The following is a 14,244-nucleotide window of genomic DNA, read 5'->3' on the forward strand; positions in this document are numbered from 1 at the left end:
CTCTCCCCCCAGAATCTGCTTTTCCTGCCCACTGAAGCCTTCGAGGGGCTTATTCAGCACACATGACTGAGCAGCTCGTCTGGTGCCGTGCCGGCCTGGCCTCTCCCCGGGGGCTCAGGGCAGTCCAGCAGGATGCCCAGAGCACAGCACTGGCCTGCAGGTTGTGTTGTTGTTCGTATGATCCCATTCGTTCACAGTAAGAATCATGAACCACAGAGAGATCTGGAGTGGCCCCTGGTCCTTCCCGCATTTCTAAGCCTGCTGCAGCCCCTGTCCCCCGCAGTAGCCTCTCCCATTCTCTGTGACAGCAATCTCAGTGCTCGTGCATCTCTCTTTAGACTGTAGCTTCCTGGGGGCAGGGACCGTAGGTATCACATGTGTTGTTCTCCTGTCTCACCGCGGCCCCTCAGGGATCCTAGCTCGGAGTAAGTAAATGCACGCTTCATCAACAAACAGCTAAGGTCAAGAAGCTGATCTTACCTTTCTTGAGAACACTGGAAGGGACATTCTCTTGAAGGCAGAGGGATGAATAAGGCACAGCCCTCGCTCCCAAGGACATCCCAGTGTAGCTGTTCATATGGCCAGGCTACACACGGGAATTACAGGACAATGTGGGGCTGTGGTGGAGACCCGGGCAGGGCACTTTGGGACCAGGCGAGAGCCTGACTCAGTGCGCCGTGGGCAAGAAGAGAGACGGGGTTGGCACGACCACAGCGGGCACCATGAAGAGAGTAGCATCTGAGCTGCCTGCCAGCCTTGGCACAGGATCCCAGCCCAGGGACTGCTGCGTGATGGCTTTATTCATTAGTTTAGCTTTTTTTTTTTTTAGTCAAGGCCAGAAGAGAGAGAAATTGGGGGAACAAGTCATTAATCAGAGCAGCTGTCACTGCCCAGCTTGTTTCTGATGCCTGGTCCTTTACGTGCAGGGGCAGCGGGGGAGGGGTGTTGGCACTAAAGCGTAGCCCTTTGCTGACTGTGTCCTTCTGGGCTTTGCTCTCTGCAGGAGGATGGCCCATGGGCGTGCTGTTGTGTTTCCTTCTCCACACCACTGGCCTCATTAGAGTCTCCTCCATCCCCAGTTAAAAAAAAAATTAAAGAGGCTGGCCTGGTGGCATAGTGGTTAAGTTCCTGTGCTCCACTTCAGCAGCCCGGGGTTTGCAAGTTCGGATCCCAGGCATGGACCTACACACCTCTCATCAGCTCACACTGTGGCAGCATCCCATATACAAAACAGAGGAAGATTGGCACGGATGTTAGCTCAGCGACAATTTCCTCAAGCAAAAAGAGGGAGATTAGCAACAGATGTTAGCTCAGGGCCAATCTTCCTCACCAAAAATAATAATAATAATAATAATTTAAAAAAATGGAGGGATCCTTCATAGCCTTCCTCTTTTATAGCCTAGCGCACGGGCCATGTGCAATTAGACAAAGTGTCCAGGAGGACCAGGGTTTCTGTTTAAGGAGGGAAATGAGGGGTCAGACTTTTATTTTGTTTGGCTCTGGCCGACTGTAGCACAGGAGAGGAATTTGGTCCCGGCATTTGTAAAGCACCTACTCTGTGCTGTCACTGGTCTAGACCCTTTACCCATTGGCTCCTTTTAGGCACATGAAGCCATTTTACAGAGGAGGTAACGGAGGCTCAGAGACGACTCAAGTCATCTAAGGTCAGAGCTAGTTGACAGCTGCTCCTAGGATGCTCACTGACTCCAAAGCTTTGCCGTCTGCACTTGGCAAGGGGGATGTTGGATGGTCACTGGTGCTGTAGGCCAGCCAGAGTTGACCCCGGGCGGTGTGACGCGGAGCCAGCGCTGTAGGGCCCAGGCTGCTTTTAGGGGCCTCGCCTCCTGCTCCTGTCCACATGCCCTCACCTCCAGGCACACCAGCTTCTCAGTACTTTCCAGTACCCTGAGCTCTTGTCTTAGATAGCTGTCCATCTTCATGGAATGCAGTCCCAGTGTCACCCCATCTGTGATGAGACCTTCTGTGTTAGTTTCCCATGTTGCTGCTGTAACAAATTACCACAAACTTTAGTGGCTTAAAACAACACAAATTTATGTTCTTACAGTTCTTGAGTTTAGAATTCCAAAATGGGTCTCACTGGGCTAAAATGAAGGGATTGGCAGAGCTGCCTTCCTTCCAAAAGCTCTAGGGAGAATCCATTTCCTTGACTTTCCCAGTTTCTAGAAGCTGTCCTCATTCCTTGGCTAGTGGTCCCTTCCTCCATCTACAAAGCCAGCAAGAGAGCATCTTCAAATCTGTCTTCTTTCTTTCACTTTCTCTGGCCTCTGCTTCCATTGTCACATCTGCTTCTGTGACTCTGACCCTCCTGCCTCCCTCTTACAAGGACCCTTGTGATTACACCGGCCCCACCTAGATAATCCAGGGTCATCTCCCCATCTCTCAATCTCTAACTTAATCGTGTGTGCAAAGTCCATTTCGCCATGTAAGGTACATATCTGCAGGTTGTGGAGATTAAGACGTGGACATCTTTAGGGGGCCATTGTTTGGTCTATGCCACCTTCCCTTCTGTCTTCTCTGAAGTCAGAATTGTCTGACTCTTCTGGCGCTCCGGGGCCCTTTGCATGCTCTTCCTGCTGTGGCATTCGGCCTGGTTTGATCGTAAGTGCCTGCTCCTACGTCTGTCTCCCCAGCTAGACTGTGGATGCCTTAATAGCAGAATCCACGGCTCCATCTCCTCTTGTTCTTCCTCAGTGCCTGGTATAGTGGCTGACACACCATAGGTACTTGATAAGCATTAAAGAATGAGTAAGAAATTAGCTTGTGACCTTGGGCAAGACGCTTCCCCTCCGAGCCTCATTTCCTCATCTGTGACTCGATCTTGGAGGCCCCGTGACCTTCTCCCACAGACATGCTAATGGTGTGGCTGACTTTGTAGGAACTGAGCTGGACTTGCTTCTCAGATGGAACCGTCTCCCTGCGATGGCCTTGAAGGTGACCTTTATTTGGGGGTCATGACATGTCTTTCAGTCCCCGTGGGGGTAGGGCGTCACCTTGGAATGTTGGCTCAGTCGCTGCAGAGCCGTGGGCAGAAGGCTGCAGCAGCCCGGCTGCCCAGCAATGATACCTGCGTCTGTGAGAGTCAGTCCTGTCACAGCAAGCAGACGTGTCTAGATGAAAATCACGTGGCAAACGGTAACAGGTTCTGTTTCCTCCCCAGCTGTTCTCTATTGAGCCCCTTCCAGAGAGGGAAGACAGTGGCACCCGACACAGACAGAAAACCTACCTGTGTCATGGACTGAACATGGGGACACAGGCACATAGGGTCAGGCAGAGCCGCATACTGATGCACACCTTCACACAGGTACATAGGACAAAGGTAGAGAACCAGTGCCCAGAGAGACCCAGAGGCACAGAGACAGACCCAGTCATACTCAGGCACATGACATCTGTCCTCTCTCTCCAGCACTCTGAACCACAGACACACACAGGCCGGTGCAAACACAGGCACATACTGACCCTCACAGTCCCCATGTCATGCCTGCAGACAGACAGACACACACAGTCACCCCACCAAGATGTGAACTTCACAGCTGGCCTCATCAGACGCACCCCCTGCAGTAACCCAGGGACTCCCATGAAGCAACAGACACCAGTTCATTTCCTGTCTAGTGACAACTTGGCTATCTGGTCACCTCCTCCCTGACCCTCTAACAGATGGCAAATTGTGGGGCCCTGGGAGGGGTCAGGGCAGGGCTGGGCCGCCATTACTGTGGGTTCAGCAGAGGAAGCAGCTGCTCATGGATTTCATAAACACACAGCAGAGTCTTTCCTGGTTTTCCTTTTCCCGGGGGTGTGGCTCAGCTAGCAGTAGCTCTTTTGTGTGCTGCTGTCTTCCTCCAGGATGTAGGGAAGGCTGAGGATATTCTTTGTCTCTGCCCCCGTGAGGCGACCTTGGGAGAAGAGACAAGCAAGAATCCGAATGTGAAAGAGAGTTCAGTGATGACGACTTCCTCAAGAGAAAGTGGGGTGCAGAGAGAAGGCGACACGTCCAAGGACACACAGTGGTGGAATAGGAACCAGATCCCCAGTCTCTTGATTCTGTCTCAAAAGACTAAAATAGTAACTTAAAACCTTGGTCTATGCCATGAATTTTTGAAATCTTCTCCTTCTCTAAGAGAGAGATTAGCATCTGTTCCCATTGGATTTATTCCCCTGTGGCCTGGATGAAATGGCATGGATGGGAATGGATGAAATGACCTCCCAAATTTCTTCTGGCCCTAACAAAGCTTAGCTCTTTGCCCAGTAGGCCCCGGGGCTGACCTTGCTGCCCCAGGCCCCCACTCTCAGGTGGGCAGGGGCTCCAGGAACATGGGGATGGGAGAGAGAAGGAAGCAAAGGCAGAGATAAACTTTGGCCCCCAGTAGATGACGACAGTATCTCTGTAGTACCCCACCGTTTCCAGAGTCCTTCCAAAATCTCCTTTCCCTGTCCCCTGCTGAGACAGACGGGTGCACGATGGGGCAGAGGCTCAGATGGAGGATTCAAGGGCGCATCGTGCTTGGTACATGCAACACATTCTGTATTATGTGTTAAGTACTATGCTTTGTTTTAAAGATTCAGAGGTAAAAAGAGTTGATCCTTAAAGAGCCGAGAGTGCATTAGCTTTCCAAGACTTGACCCGATCCATAGTAAGAACTACATTTTACATCCTAATCCAATAGAGGCACCCACACGTAACTGAAACCTTCACAAAATAAGACTTACCCTTACTGTGTGTGAAACATTCTGATATTTTTTATTTAACTTCTGAAAATGCTGGTAGTGACCACCCCATAAATTGATTTTGTTAACTTACTAATGCCTTGTGACGTGCAGTTTGAAAATTACGTGTAGTGGGGACAGACGTGAAAACAAGTAAGTGTGATAGAAGAGCTCAGCTGCTGGGATGGGGTCCGCTCCTGGACACTGTGCGGGCACAAGAGGGGATAGTTAATTCTTCTTGAGCATGTTGGAAGGCTAGAAAGAATTTCTAGAGGTGATTCTTGAAAGGTGAATGGCTATTTTCTAGAGATAGAAAGGATAAGAAGGGCATTTCATGCAGAAGGAATAACACGAAGACATGGAGATGGATGAGAACATGGTGGGTCTTCTGACCCTGGGAATTCAAAACCGGAGAACTTGTGGGATAACGGGGTTGTGGGGGCGGGGCGGGGGGAAGCTCAATAAATAGTAGCTCCCTTCTCCTTTTTGGCTTCGAAATATAGGATTTCAGGGAGTGGGGGCCCCTGCCTTTGTCCAGTCTCTGTCATCCTTGGGTACCATGTTCCTGAACTTCGGCTTCTGTTGGATCCCTCTGGATCCTCCTTACCAGAAACCCTCCTCGGTGATAGCCTGGAGGTGCCTTCCTGTAAGGCTCCTTGACAGGGCCCAGATGCCTGCTCTCCTTCAGAATTGCCCACAACTTTCTCTCCTCTGCTGTTCCAACCCCTCCTTTTTGTGGGACTAACTTCCTTCACGTCCATCAGTAGCAGTGATGATCATAAACGATGGTAACTGAGGTAGGATTTGAGTGTCCCTTTATAGGTACAAAGTATTTTCACAAAAAATCTTCCATTTAAGCCTATAGTAACTATGGGAAGATGAGTTTTTCAGTAACCTTCACAAATACAGGGCAGGTCCATCATCTGAAACCATAAACCTCTTCATTTTGTATAAGTTCAAGCCTAGACAAGAGTGTGGCTTAGCCCCCATCACTCAGCAGTAGCAATTTGGGACTAGATCGTGCTGCCTGACTCCTAGCCCAACACTTTATCTGCTCCATCATGTTCCCTCTCAGGTTCACCAGGAACTCACTCAGTACAGACGCTGGCAAATTCCCAGTGCCAAAAGCCACTGAAAACCCTTTACTGAGGTCAAAAAGTAACGTTTGCAATCGCCTAATTCCCATTTAGTCAGAAGACAGAGCTGTCAAGGTGCCTTTTCTTTAGATGATACTTTCTGTCCTTGGGGCATGAGGCTGAGCCAGGTCCTAAGGCTTTCTCCTCCAAAGCAAATGACTCCTTCATCTGTGAGATTCTTCAGTGAGGTAGACAGGAAGTCAAAAGGAACCCCAAGGCCAAGGCACGGGGGTGTATGCAGAAAGGGCAGCACCGTGGTCTCTGTCCTCACGGTGGTGGGGGGCTAGATTGAGGGCTGCCACTGCTGGGCTCCGAGCACAGTTCATTCCCCTGAGTAAGTAGCCCGCGGTCCAAAGGGGAAACACGACACAGCGTTTAAAGCATTGTGCACTAAAGCATGTGTGGCCTAGTGCTAAGGCGGTCATCGAAAGTTCAGAATGGGTACCAAGGGGGGAAGGTGAGGGAGGTCAAGGAAGGTATCACGATGCCCAGTGTCCAGATGCAGGAACTGCTGTCAAAGAGATTTCAAGCTAAGATACAGCCATTAAACGGCCGAGTTAGGCTTTGAGCCCATCTGTTCATCCCCATAGACTATCCATTAATGGTTCTCCTAACGTTCGTCTGCATAACAAATGGCAGTAGGGTTTGTTAAAATGCAGATGTCAGGCCACCCTTCCAGTAGGCCTGAAGTGGGCCCAGGAAGCTGCTTTTTTGAGAGGCGCCCAGCTGATTCTGAAATCGATGCTCTGAGGACTACACTTTGAGAAATACTGGAATAGACAACTCTCAGTTTTCTTTTTGTTCTAAGATTCCAAAATTCTTCAGCTTTTATACCTGTGTACTCTGTGTTGGCATCTAAGTTCAATGGGGTCTTAGAAAAATCCTGATGTATAAGGATGTGATTCCTATCTTCCACACTCTTAGGAGTTGAAATACTCAGGGACTCCAGAAACATTAAAAGGACAATTTTGTTGTCATAATCTGCCCTTAACAAAATGACCCTCAGAAGTTGCTGACTTGGGCAATCACAGCAAGGAGAGTGGAAACTTGGCTTCTGACCAGACTGCTTGTTTCTGACCAGCTTGGTTCTTGGGGAGCTCCAGCCAGGCAGAACCCCAGCAGGGCTGGGCTTGTATGTTCTGCGGGGCTGGCGTCTCTGGAGCGGGTGAATGCTGGCATTAAGACATCAGAAGCAGCTTCCCTTTTTTTTTTTTTTGAGGAAGATTAGCCCTGAGCTAACATCTGCTGCCAATCCTCCTCTTTTTGCTGAGGAAGACTGGCCCTGAGCTAACATCCATGCCCATCTTCCTCTACTTTATATGTGGGATGCCTCCCACGGCATGGCTTGCCAAGCGGTGCCATGTCCACACCCGGAATCCAAACTGGCGAATCCTGGGCCTCCGAAGTGGAACACGCGCACTTAACCGCTGCGCGACCAGGCCGGCCCCAGAAACATCTTCCTTTTTGATTGTGCTGACCCATTCCCCAAAATAGCCCCAGAAATTATCGGCCTTTAGGGCCAGTCTTATCTGTCCTGTAGAAAACTCCCATCCACGCATGATCTTCCTGTCCAGCTTGACACTCTACAGGCTTTCACATTCATTCATTTTCTCAATCGTTTCTACTTTTCCCCCTCTCCTTTTCCTTTTTTGTTGTTCCGTCTCTTCTTTCTTCTCTTTCCACACAAGGGGCGGGGAAAGAGGAATGACTTTGTGTAGGTAGGCACTGAACACACGAGCCATGATGATGGCTCCCGCGTATCAACTGTGCCATGCTGGTGCCTTTCATTACATCCTATAATCCTTTGAGTAACCCTCTGAGGTAGGTATTGTGTCCTCATTTAGGTATTTTTCTGGAAATGGTACAACTGGGATTTGAAGACAAGTCTGTCCTACTCCAAAGAGCCAAGCTTGGTACCAGTGCTGCGTGTGTTGGATGGGGGTGGGAGACGGTGACACAGTGATGCTAGTTGTCATCGGTAAGGAGACTCCCCGTACATTCCTGATCTCCTTGTCACAGTGAATGGGATGCCTCTGGCTTGGAGCTGCCTTGTTGCCGCGTGTGGTCTTGCTCCAGATGGAAGAGCTGCATTGTCTTGAGTATTTGGGTAAATCAGGTCACCTTACTTCCTCAGGTCACAGAAGAGCCTGCCATTCTGACTCAGGAGGGGGTCAGAACCACTTCCTCAAGACAATATCAGAAAGAGCCAAAATCTTAGAAGGCAGAGGAAAGCAGAGCTATAATTTTTTCCCTAGCATAGTTACCCAGACTTTAAGAATTCTGATGGGAACAAGGGTGAAACTTTCTAGAGTTGAAAAGAGAACTAGAAGGAGAAGCATTCCTTCCCCCCGCACACGTATCCCCCCACACACATACACGCCGCCTCTGTCAGCTGCAGTTCTGTCCTCAACATTTCAAAGTCCGTCTCTTCTTTTTTGTGTTCACGGCATGGCTGTAGTGCAGGACTCATCCTTTCTTAGATTCCGCAACTGTATCCTGACTGGTACCCCTGCCTTCAGGCTCTCTGCACCCTTTCTAACTCCTTGTCCATCTTAGATAGCATCCTGATCTTAACGCGAGTCTTCCCATCGTGCTGCTTCCCTGCCTCCACCTTGACAACGGCACCCAGGGCCAAGAGGAAAAGGTCCGAATTCCTTACCGTGTCATAGGAGGCTTCTCAAGATCCAGCTCTCTCCTCTCAGCCCCATGCCCACTTGGCCTTCGCCATACTGAGCCCCCTGCAGCTCCTGAACGTGCTGTCCGTCTCCCTCCCGTGCCTTTGCCTGGAGCAGCACTCCTGGCATGCACCGCCTGGCTAACTCCTATTCAGCCTTCTAAGGCTTTCTCCCTTCCCCTTCAGTCTGGGTTAGATGCTGCATTCTCTGTGCTTCCCTTTATCATAATCCTTAAAACACTGTATTGTATTGTCTATTTGCCTGAATCTCTCCTTCATTGGCCTCAGCTCTTGACGGGCGAAGGACTCTGTCTTATGTATATTTATCTTTGTAATCTCAGGGCTTGGTACAGAGCAGCTGTCAAGTAAGTTTTTAGTGATTGCATTTTTCAATAAAAGCAATTTATAAAATGCAAAGAATTGGAGAAATGGAATTGAAAGCAAACGCTCAGGGCCATGTAACTTTGAACTCTTCTTGGTGCTTAGGGTATAAATTTCTTGCTTGTGGAGCCTGTATTTGTTGTCCAGTGTGTTCTTTCACGTAGCAGAGAAGAGCTGGGAGAGGGACCGTGGCCTGGCAGTGGGTTTGTTCCACAGACCTAAGATAGCTACCTCATGTGTATAGACTCTGCCCAGCCTGGGCCTCTGGGTTTTCTTTCTGGGTGGAGAGCATCTTCTGCAGGACATGGCACTGCTCCAAGCCAAAAGTTTGCACTTTTATTGGTCCTTGTTGTGTTCTGCTGTTCAAGCATTAGGAAGACTGAGCCCTGTTTGAGTCTTGACAGGATCGTGTTTCATGATCCCAAAAAAGTGTTTGTGTAACCTCAGGCCATGCTGAAAGTGACATGCAGCTTAAAGGGGGATTCTGCTGGACCCCACTCAACTTGTCATCTGGCCACGTGGCCGTTTGCATGTGGTGTGTGAGTGTGTGGTTCCCCTGAAGCCCGTAGGAGTTGCATGTGCCGATAAGATCCAAGGCCAGAGTGCTTGCTCCCAGTAGAGGGGAGTTGAGAAATGCAACAGCAAACATTTATTGAGCCCCTGGTGTGTGCAAGGCTCAATGCTAAAAGCCGTGGGTGATATAGGATGTTCAGGACAGGGCCGTATCCTCAAGAAGCCGCCCATCTGGAAGAAAGGCTGATGAGCAGAGTTTTGGAGACATGAGAGAGCATGGCTCCCTCCAGGCCCCTTCACTACTTTGGTGCCCAGGACATTAGAGAAAGGAATGCCTTTTGTTGAACTGCGTACTTGCACAGGTTTAGGTCTTCTCAAGTATATTGTTGACTTTAACCTTCATATCATTCCTGCCTTGGAGTTACAGAAACCCTAATATGTATTAAATATGAGCTCAGAAAATTAAATTGGGAAATAAGCCAGTAGATTGAAAGGAGGGATGTTTGTTTAGGGCTGGGGGTCTGTCCTGTGCTCTCTTTGCGCTCAGCACATGGGATGGAAGCTGAGGGAAAGCTCTCTAAGAATTGAGAGTAGCAGCAGCCCTCGTTTGGGGCAGCTGGCTGCTCGGCTGGAGAAGTGGAGTTGAGAGCCAGCGCTGGAGGGGTTTTTTGAAACCTCTTCCTCGGGGACAAAATGAAGGAAGAAGGGAAGGTAATTTCCAGGTAGAGATGAGGACATTGGCTCTGCACCTATCAGAGAAGAGTTGAAAAGTTTAATGATCTCCACATTTAACTTGAATCACGTTCCTTGGTATTTCCTTCTACTGGGGGTACTTGAAAACCCCGTCCCGACCTCTCGTAAAGGGTTGCCAAGTGCCGGAGCCTAGAACCTCCTGGGAGAGTTGGGGACAGACCTTTTCCTCCCTAGTTCTCAAGTTTGGCCTTGGCTAGGAGACAAACTCTCTGTGCACCAGCTCTCACTGCTCATTCCTCCTTCAAAAAGAAAGTGACGAAAGGCTTAATTGTTTCCTTTGCAAAATGGTACGTTCAATAGCACTCACACTATAACTGTATTAAAATGTTACATTTCTTGGCTAGTATTTTACTTTCTTGTAATAGCATAGAAATAGCCTAGCCTTCTTTTCTTATCTTTTTACAAAAAAAAAAATAATTAAATGTTTGAATAGGTAATAAATGTAATGGATACAAAATTCAAAAGGTATGAAGCGTTTTATGGTGATGAGTAAGTCTGTTTCTCTTCTCTCTTGTAGCCACCCAGGTCTCCTGGGGTAACCGGCATTACCAGTTTGTTGCCGTGATTTTTGTGGCATTTTGTTGATTGCCGTTTTACTACAAAAGGGACATTGTGGCCATTGGTTCAACAAATGATCCAAGTCCCTGTGATGGCCAGGCCCTGGCTGCTGGAGCCTTGGTGTCGGTGCGGTCTTATCAAGAACTTCGTTTTCTTGCTTACTATGTGTCCAGAATGAGGAACAGGGCCATCATGAGTAGTGAGGGCATCACCATCACCATCTGAGTACAGAGACTTCAGTCCAGAAAGCCGTTAGACAGAGGAACTTCTAAACACTTTTTAAACACTTTTAAAGTGTTTTATTCCCCATTTCGAAACCCAGCCATGTGTTTCCTATTAAATTACATGACTGATAGGTGCCGTTTATGGTTACTTAATAGGAACTCCTGTTGCTAAATGGCTCAAATGGATATCTGTGTATTTATTTTGCCGTCTACTGCAAAACATAAATTTTTCTTGCTCCAGTAACTCATTAAGTTCTTGAATCTTTCATCATAAGCTAATTGAGACTATGCTTGAGCCATCCTTACACCCTTGCAAGTGGCTGTTCGGTAAATGTTTCTCAATGACTCTAAGAAGGGCTCAGTGAGGTCACATGCTCAGGAGGAAGGACGCTGGAAATGAGCGATAGGAGAGTTTCATTGACCTTTCCTCCGGGTTAGCTGCTGACTCCCTCAGCAACGAGACCCTGGCTTCTCGACCCCCATCAAATTGTTGATATCACCGGGCTTTCAGGAAAAAGTGGTCACAACTGCTTCCTTGCTCCAGCTCCTGCTGATAGGAATTCGTATTGGCTGATCTCTTTGGTTACGCCCTAGATTCCTTTGTGAGGAAAGGGAAAGTCTGGTGGACTAATGACTGTGACTAATTATGACTTGCTTCCTTGTTTCGGAACTTATCTTTCATTGCTATTCGTTTGCCTTGAGAAATAAGGAGGTGGGGGTTGCAGATCTGGAGCACTGGATTGAAAGTCCACAGAATTGAGTTCTGTTGCTACCACAGCTGAGCGACCCGGGGCATGTTGCTTCTCTGGGCCTCAGTTTCCCCATCTGTACAATGGAAGTTGAATTATATGACCTCTATTGTCCTTCCCTATTCAGAGATCTATGGTTTGGGGACCTCTTTTCCTAACGTCCATGCTGCATGCCCTTCCCCTTGATTTTGCCTGCCCCAGACCCCAGATGTCAGTTATTGATTCAGATCTCTGATTTGTGCTTCTAGGTTTTCTTCGTGTCCGACCTCTTCAAGACCAAGACGACACTCTCCCTGCCTCCCCCTGCTATCAGGAAGGAAATCCTTTCACCTGTGGACATTATTGACAGGAACAATCACCACAACATGGTGTAGATCCACGTGCCTCCTGAGCTGTTTTTGTAAAATGACTGCTGACAGCAAGTCCTTGCTGCTCTCCAATCTCATCAGACAGTAGAATGTAGGGGAAAACTTTTTGCCCGACTGATCTAAAAAAGGAAAAAAAAAAGTCTTACTCTGTGGCCTTCCAAAACAGGTAGCGTTCACCTATCAGGAAACAACAGCAGCCTAACACCAAGTGCCGGAATCCTGGATGTGCAGTTGATTTAAAATGTTCATGTTCTAGTGAACACGGCTTGTTCTGGAACAAACACTAAAACGATTTCAGTAGGGTCTGCCCGTCACTTTTGTGACCTGGGAATCCCAGGCCTGTGAGAAAAACTCAAATTCACATTTTAGCACACGATGCCAGAAATAGCACTGAATCAAGAAAATAGCCGTCGAGGGGCTCCCCTCTTGTGTCTCTCTGTCCACACCACTCCAGTTTCCACTGTAACTTTGGTTCAGGAAGTTTCTTGGGTTTTTTTCTTTTTACATGGAAGCACAGAGCTCAGTCAAGTGATTAGATCCTGAATCCAAATGCCCCATCCTAAGGCCTTATCACTCACTTCCCTGGCCCATAGGCCCGCAGCCACGATCCCTCACTTTAGTGACTAGGAGACTCTGTGGATGAGTCAATTTCACAAATAGCACAATTTCAGAAGAGATGGAGGGTACAGGCCCTCATTTGTCTTCTTTTGACGCACCATCCTGTGATGTTGAAACGTCAGTTGCAGGATGCTGATGCTGTGCACATCAATCACCGGGCACTCGCACGCTCTTGGTAATGGTTAGCTTCCGTTACTGCTTTCTCTCTTGAGATCCTTGCTGTGTGCTCACCGGGATTTCTTGTGAGGGTCTGGAGACGAGCAAAGGCCTGATCTGCTACTGGCTGAGGGACAGCAGCCTTCGTGCAAGAGATGGGGGAGTGAAAGGGGCAAGAATGAAAATTAAGCCAAGCTGTTGGCTACAAAAGTCAGAATGAGCCAGAGTAGCAGACAGTCTCACGCCTGAGAGGCTGCCCTTCTAGATAACGGAGCTGGCGAGGGTCTCTGTGGGAGTCACTCTTGCTAAGCTGTGTGAAGCACTATTGTCTTGGGGTTGATCTCTAGGGCAGTTCTTGGTAGGTTCTGCTGGGCAGAACACGTGGGTCACATCTCCGTGGAGAGCGTTCCTCATCCTCTGTGCGTAAGTGTCCTTCCAAGCAAGGTCTCACTCTAGGCAGTAGACAGGGACCCCTTCTACTGAACCTTTGAGGAAAGGAGGAAGAAATGCTTTCAGATCTTGGATGCAAACCCTTCAAAGGGCTAAATGTAACCACATGGGTCAACCACATGCACATCCTTACTACAGAAGCCGTCCTTTCATTTCAACTTATAGCAAGCTATGATTTTTATATATAAATATTATATAAATAATGTATAAAACATTAAAAGTTAACTATGTAAAATATTATTTCTGAAACAATTTTAGCTATATCCACTATGATTATAAACTGTGTCTCGACCTGTGTTATTTACGTTAGCTGCTTAAAAAAGCATCGAGTTAATTTTTTTTAATATCGACTAAAATATCGTAGTTCTGTGGTAGACATTGTTTTACAATGAAAGAAATAACTGCAACTAGAGAAAAGTGTATAAAAACATTAAATTGTCAGTATTTTTGTAAGGTTCCATTTTGTAAAGATAATAATATTCAAAGACTTTTGTAGAATACAAAGTGAAAACTTGTATCTGCGAAACTATACTTGTATTAAATGTGCTTTTTAAATAAAAGCTCATAACACAACTAATTAAGGAATCAGAAGCCTGGACTACTTGACGGATGTTTGTCTCGGGTATGGAGTTAGGATGAGGAGGATGGCAGGCTGTGCCCTGAATGGGCTGGCCTCCCCTCAGGGCGCCAGCTCCTGATTCTTTCAGTGGGAAATGTGGTGGCTGGTGGATAGATAGATGTCTACACTGCTGTTTCATGTCTGAAAGTCTGTTTGCAGAGTGAGGCTCTGGGCCTGCTCTCATCTCAGGTTCATCTAAAGGACTTTTGTATTGTAAGGGGGTTTTCATCAGGGAGGGAGGAGCTGTGAGTCCCCCAGAGGCAGATAAGGAGCAGTGCTGGAGATAAGGTGAGCTTGGGGACTTCACCCAGGGAGGCCTGCCG

At 48.1% G+C, this 14,244-nt stretch overlaps 1 protein-coding gene across 4 annotated transcripts in view; it reads left to right on the forward strand.

The window, feature by feature from the left end:
* PLPP3 (phospholipid phosphatase 3) overlaps positions 1-13,879 on the forward strand; it is a 79,535-nt gene extending 65,656 nt beyond the window's left edge. For all 4 annotated transcript variants that reach the window (XM_070591916.1, XM_070591938.1, XM_070591927.1 and 1 more), the window contains one exon: positions 11,959-13,879. In XM_070591916.1, coding sequence (XP_070448017.1) covers positions 11,959-12,084 — 126 coding nt within the window. In that variant the 3' untranslated portion in view covers positions 12,085-13,879. The remainder of the gene's footprint in view (positions 1-11,958) is intronic.
* Positions 13,880-14,244: the final 365 nt, after the last annotated feature.

The sequence above is a fragment of the Equus przewalskii genome, chromosome 2, assembly GCF_037783145.1.
Source record: "Equus przewalskii isolate Varuska chromosome 2, EquPr2, whole genome shotgun sequence".
In the NCBI taxonomy this organism is placed as follows: domain Eukaryota; kingdom Metazoa; phylum Chordata; class Mammalia; order Perissodactyla; family Equidae; genus Equus; species Equus przewalskii.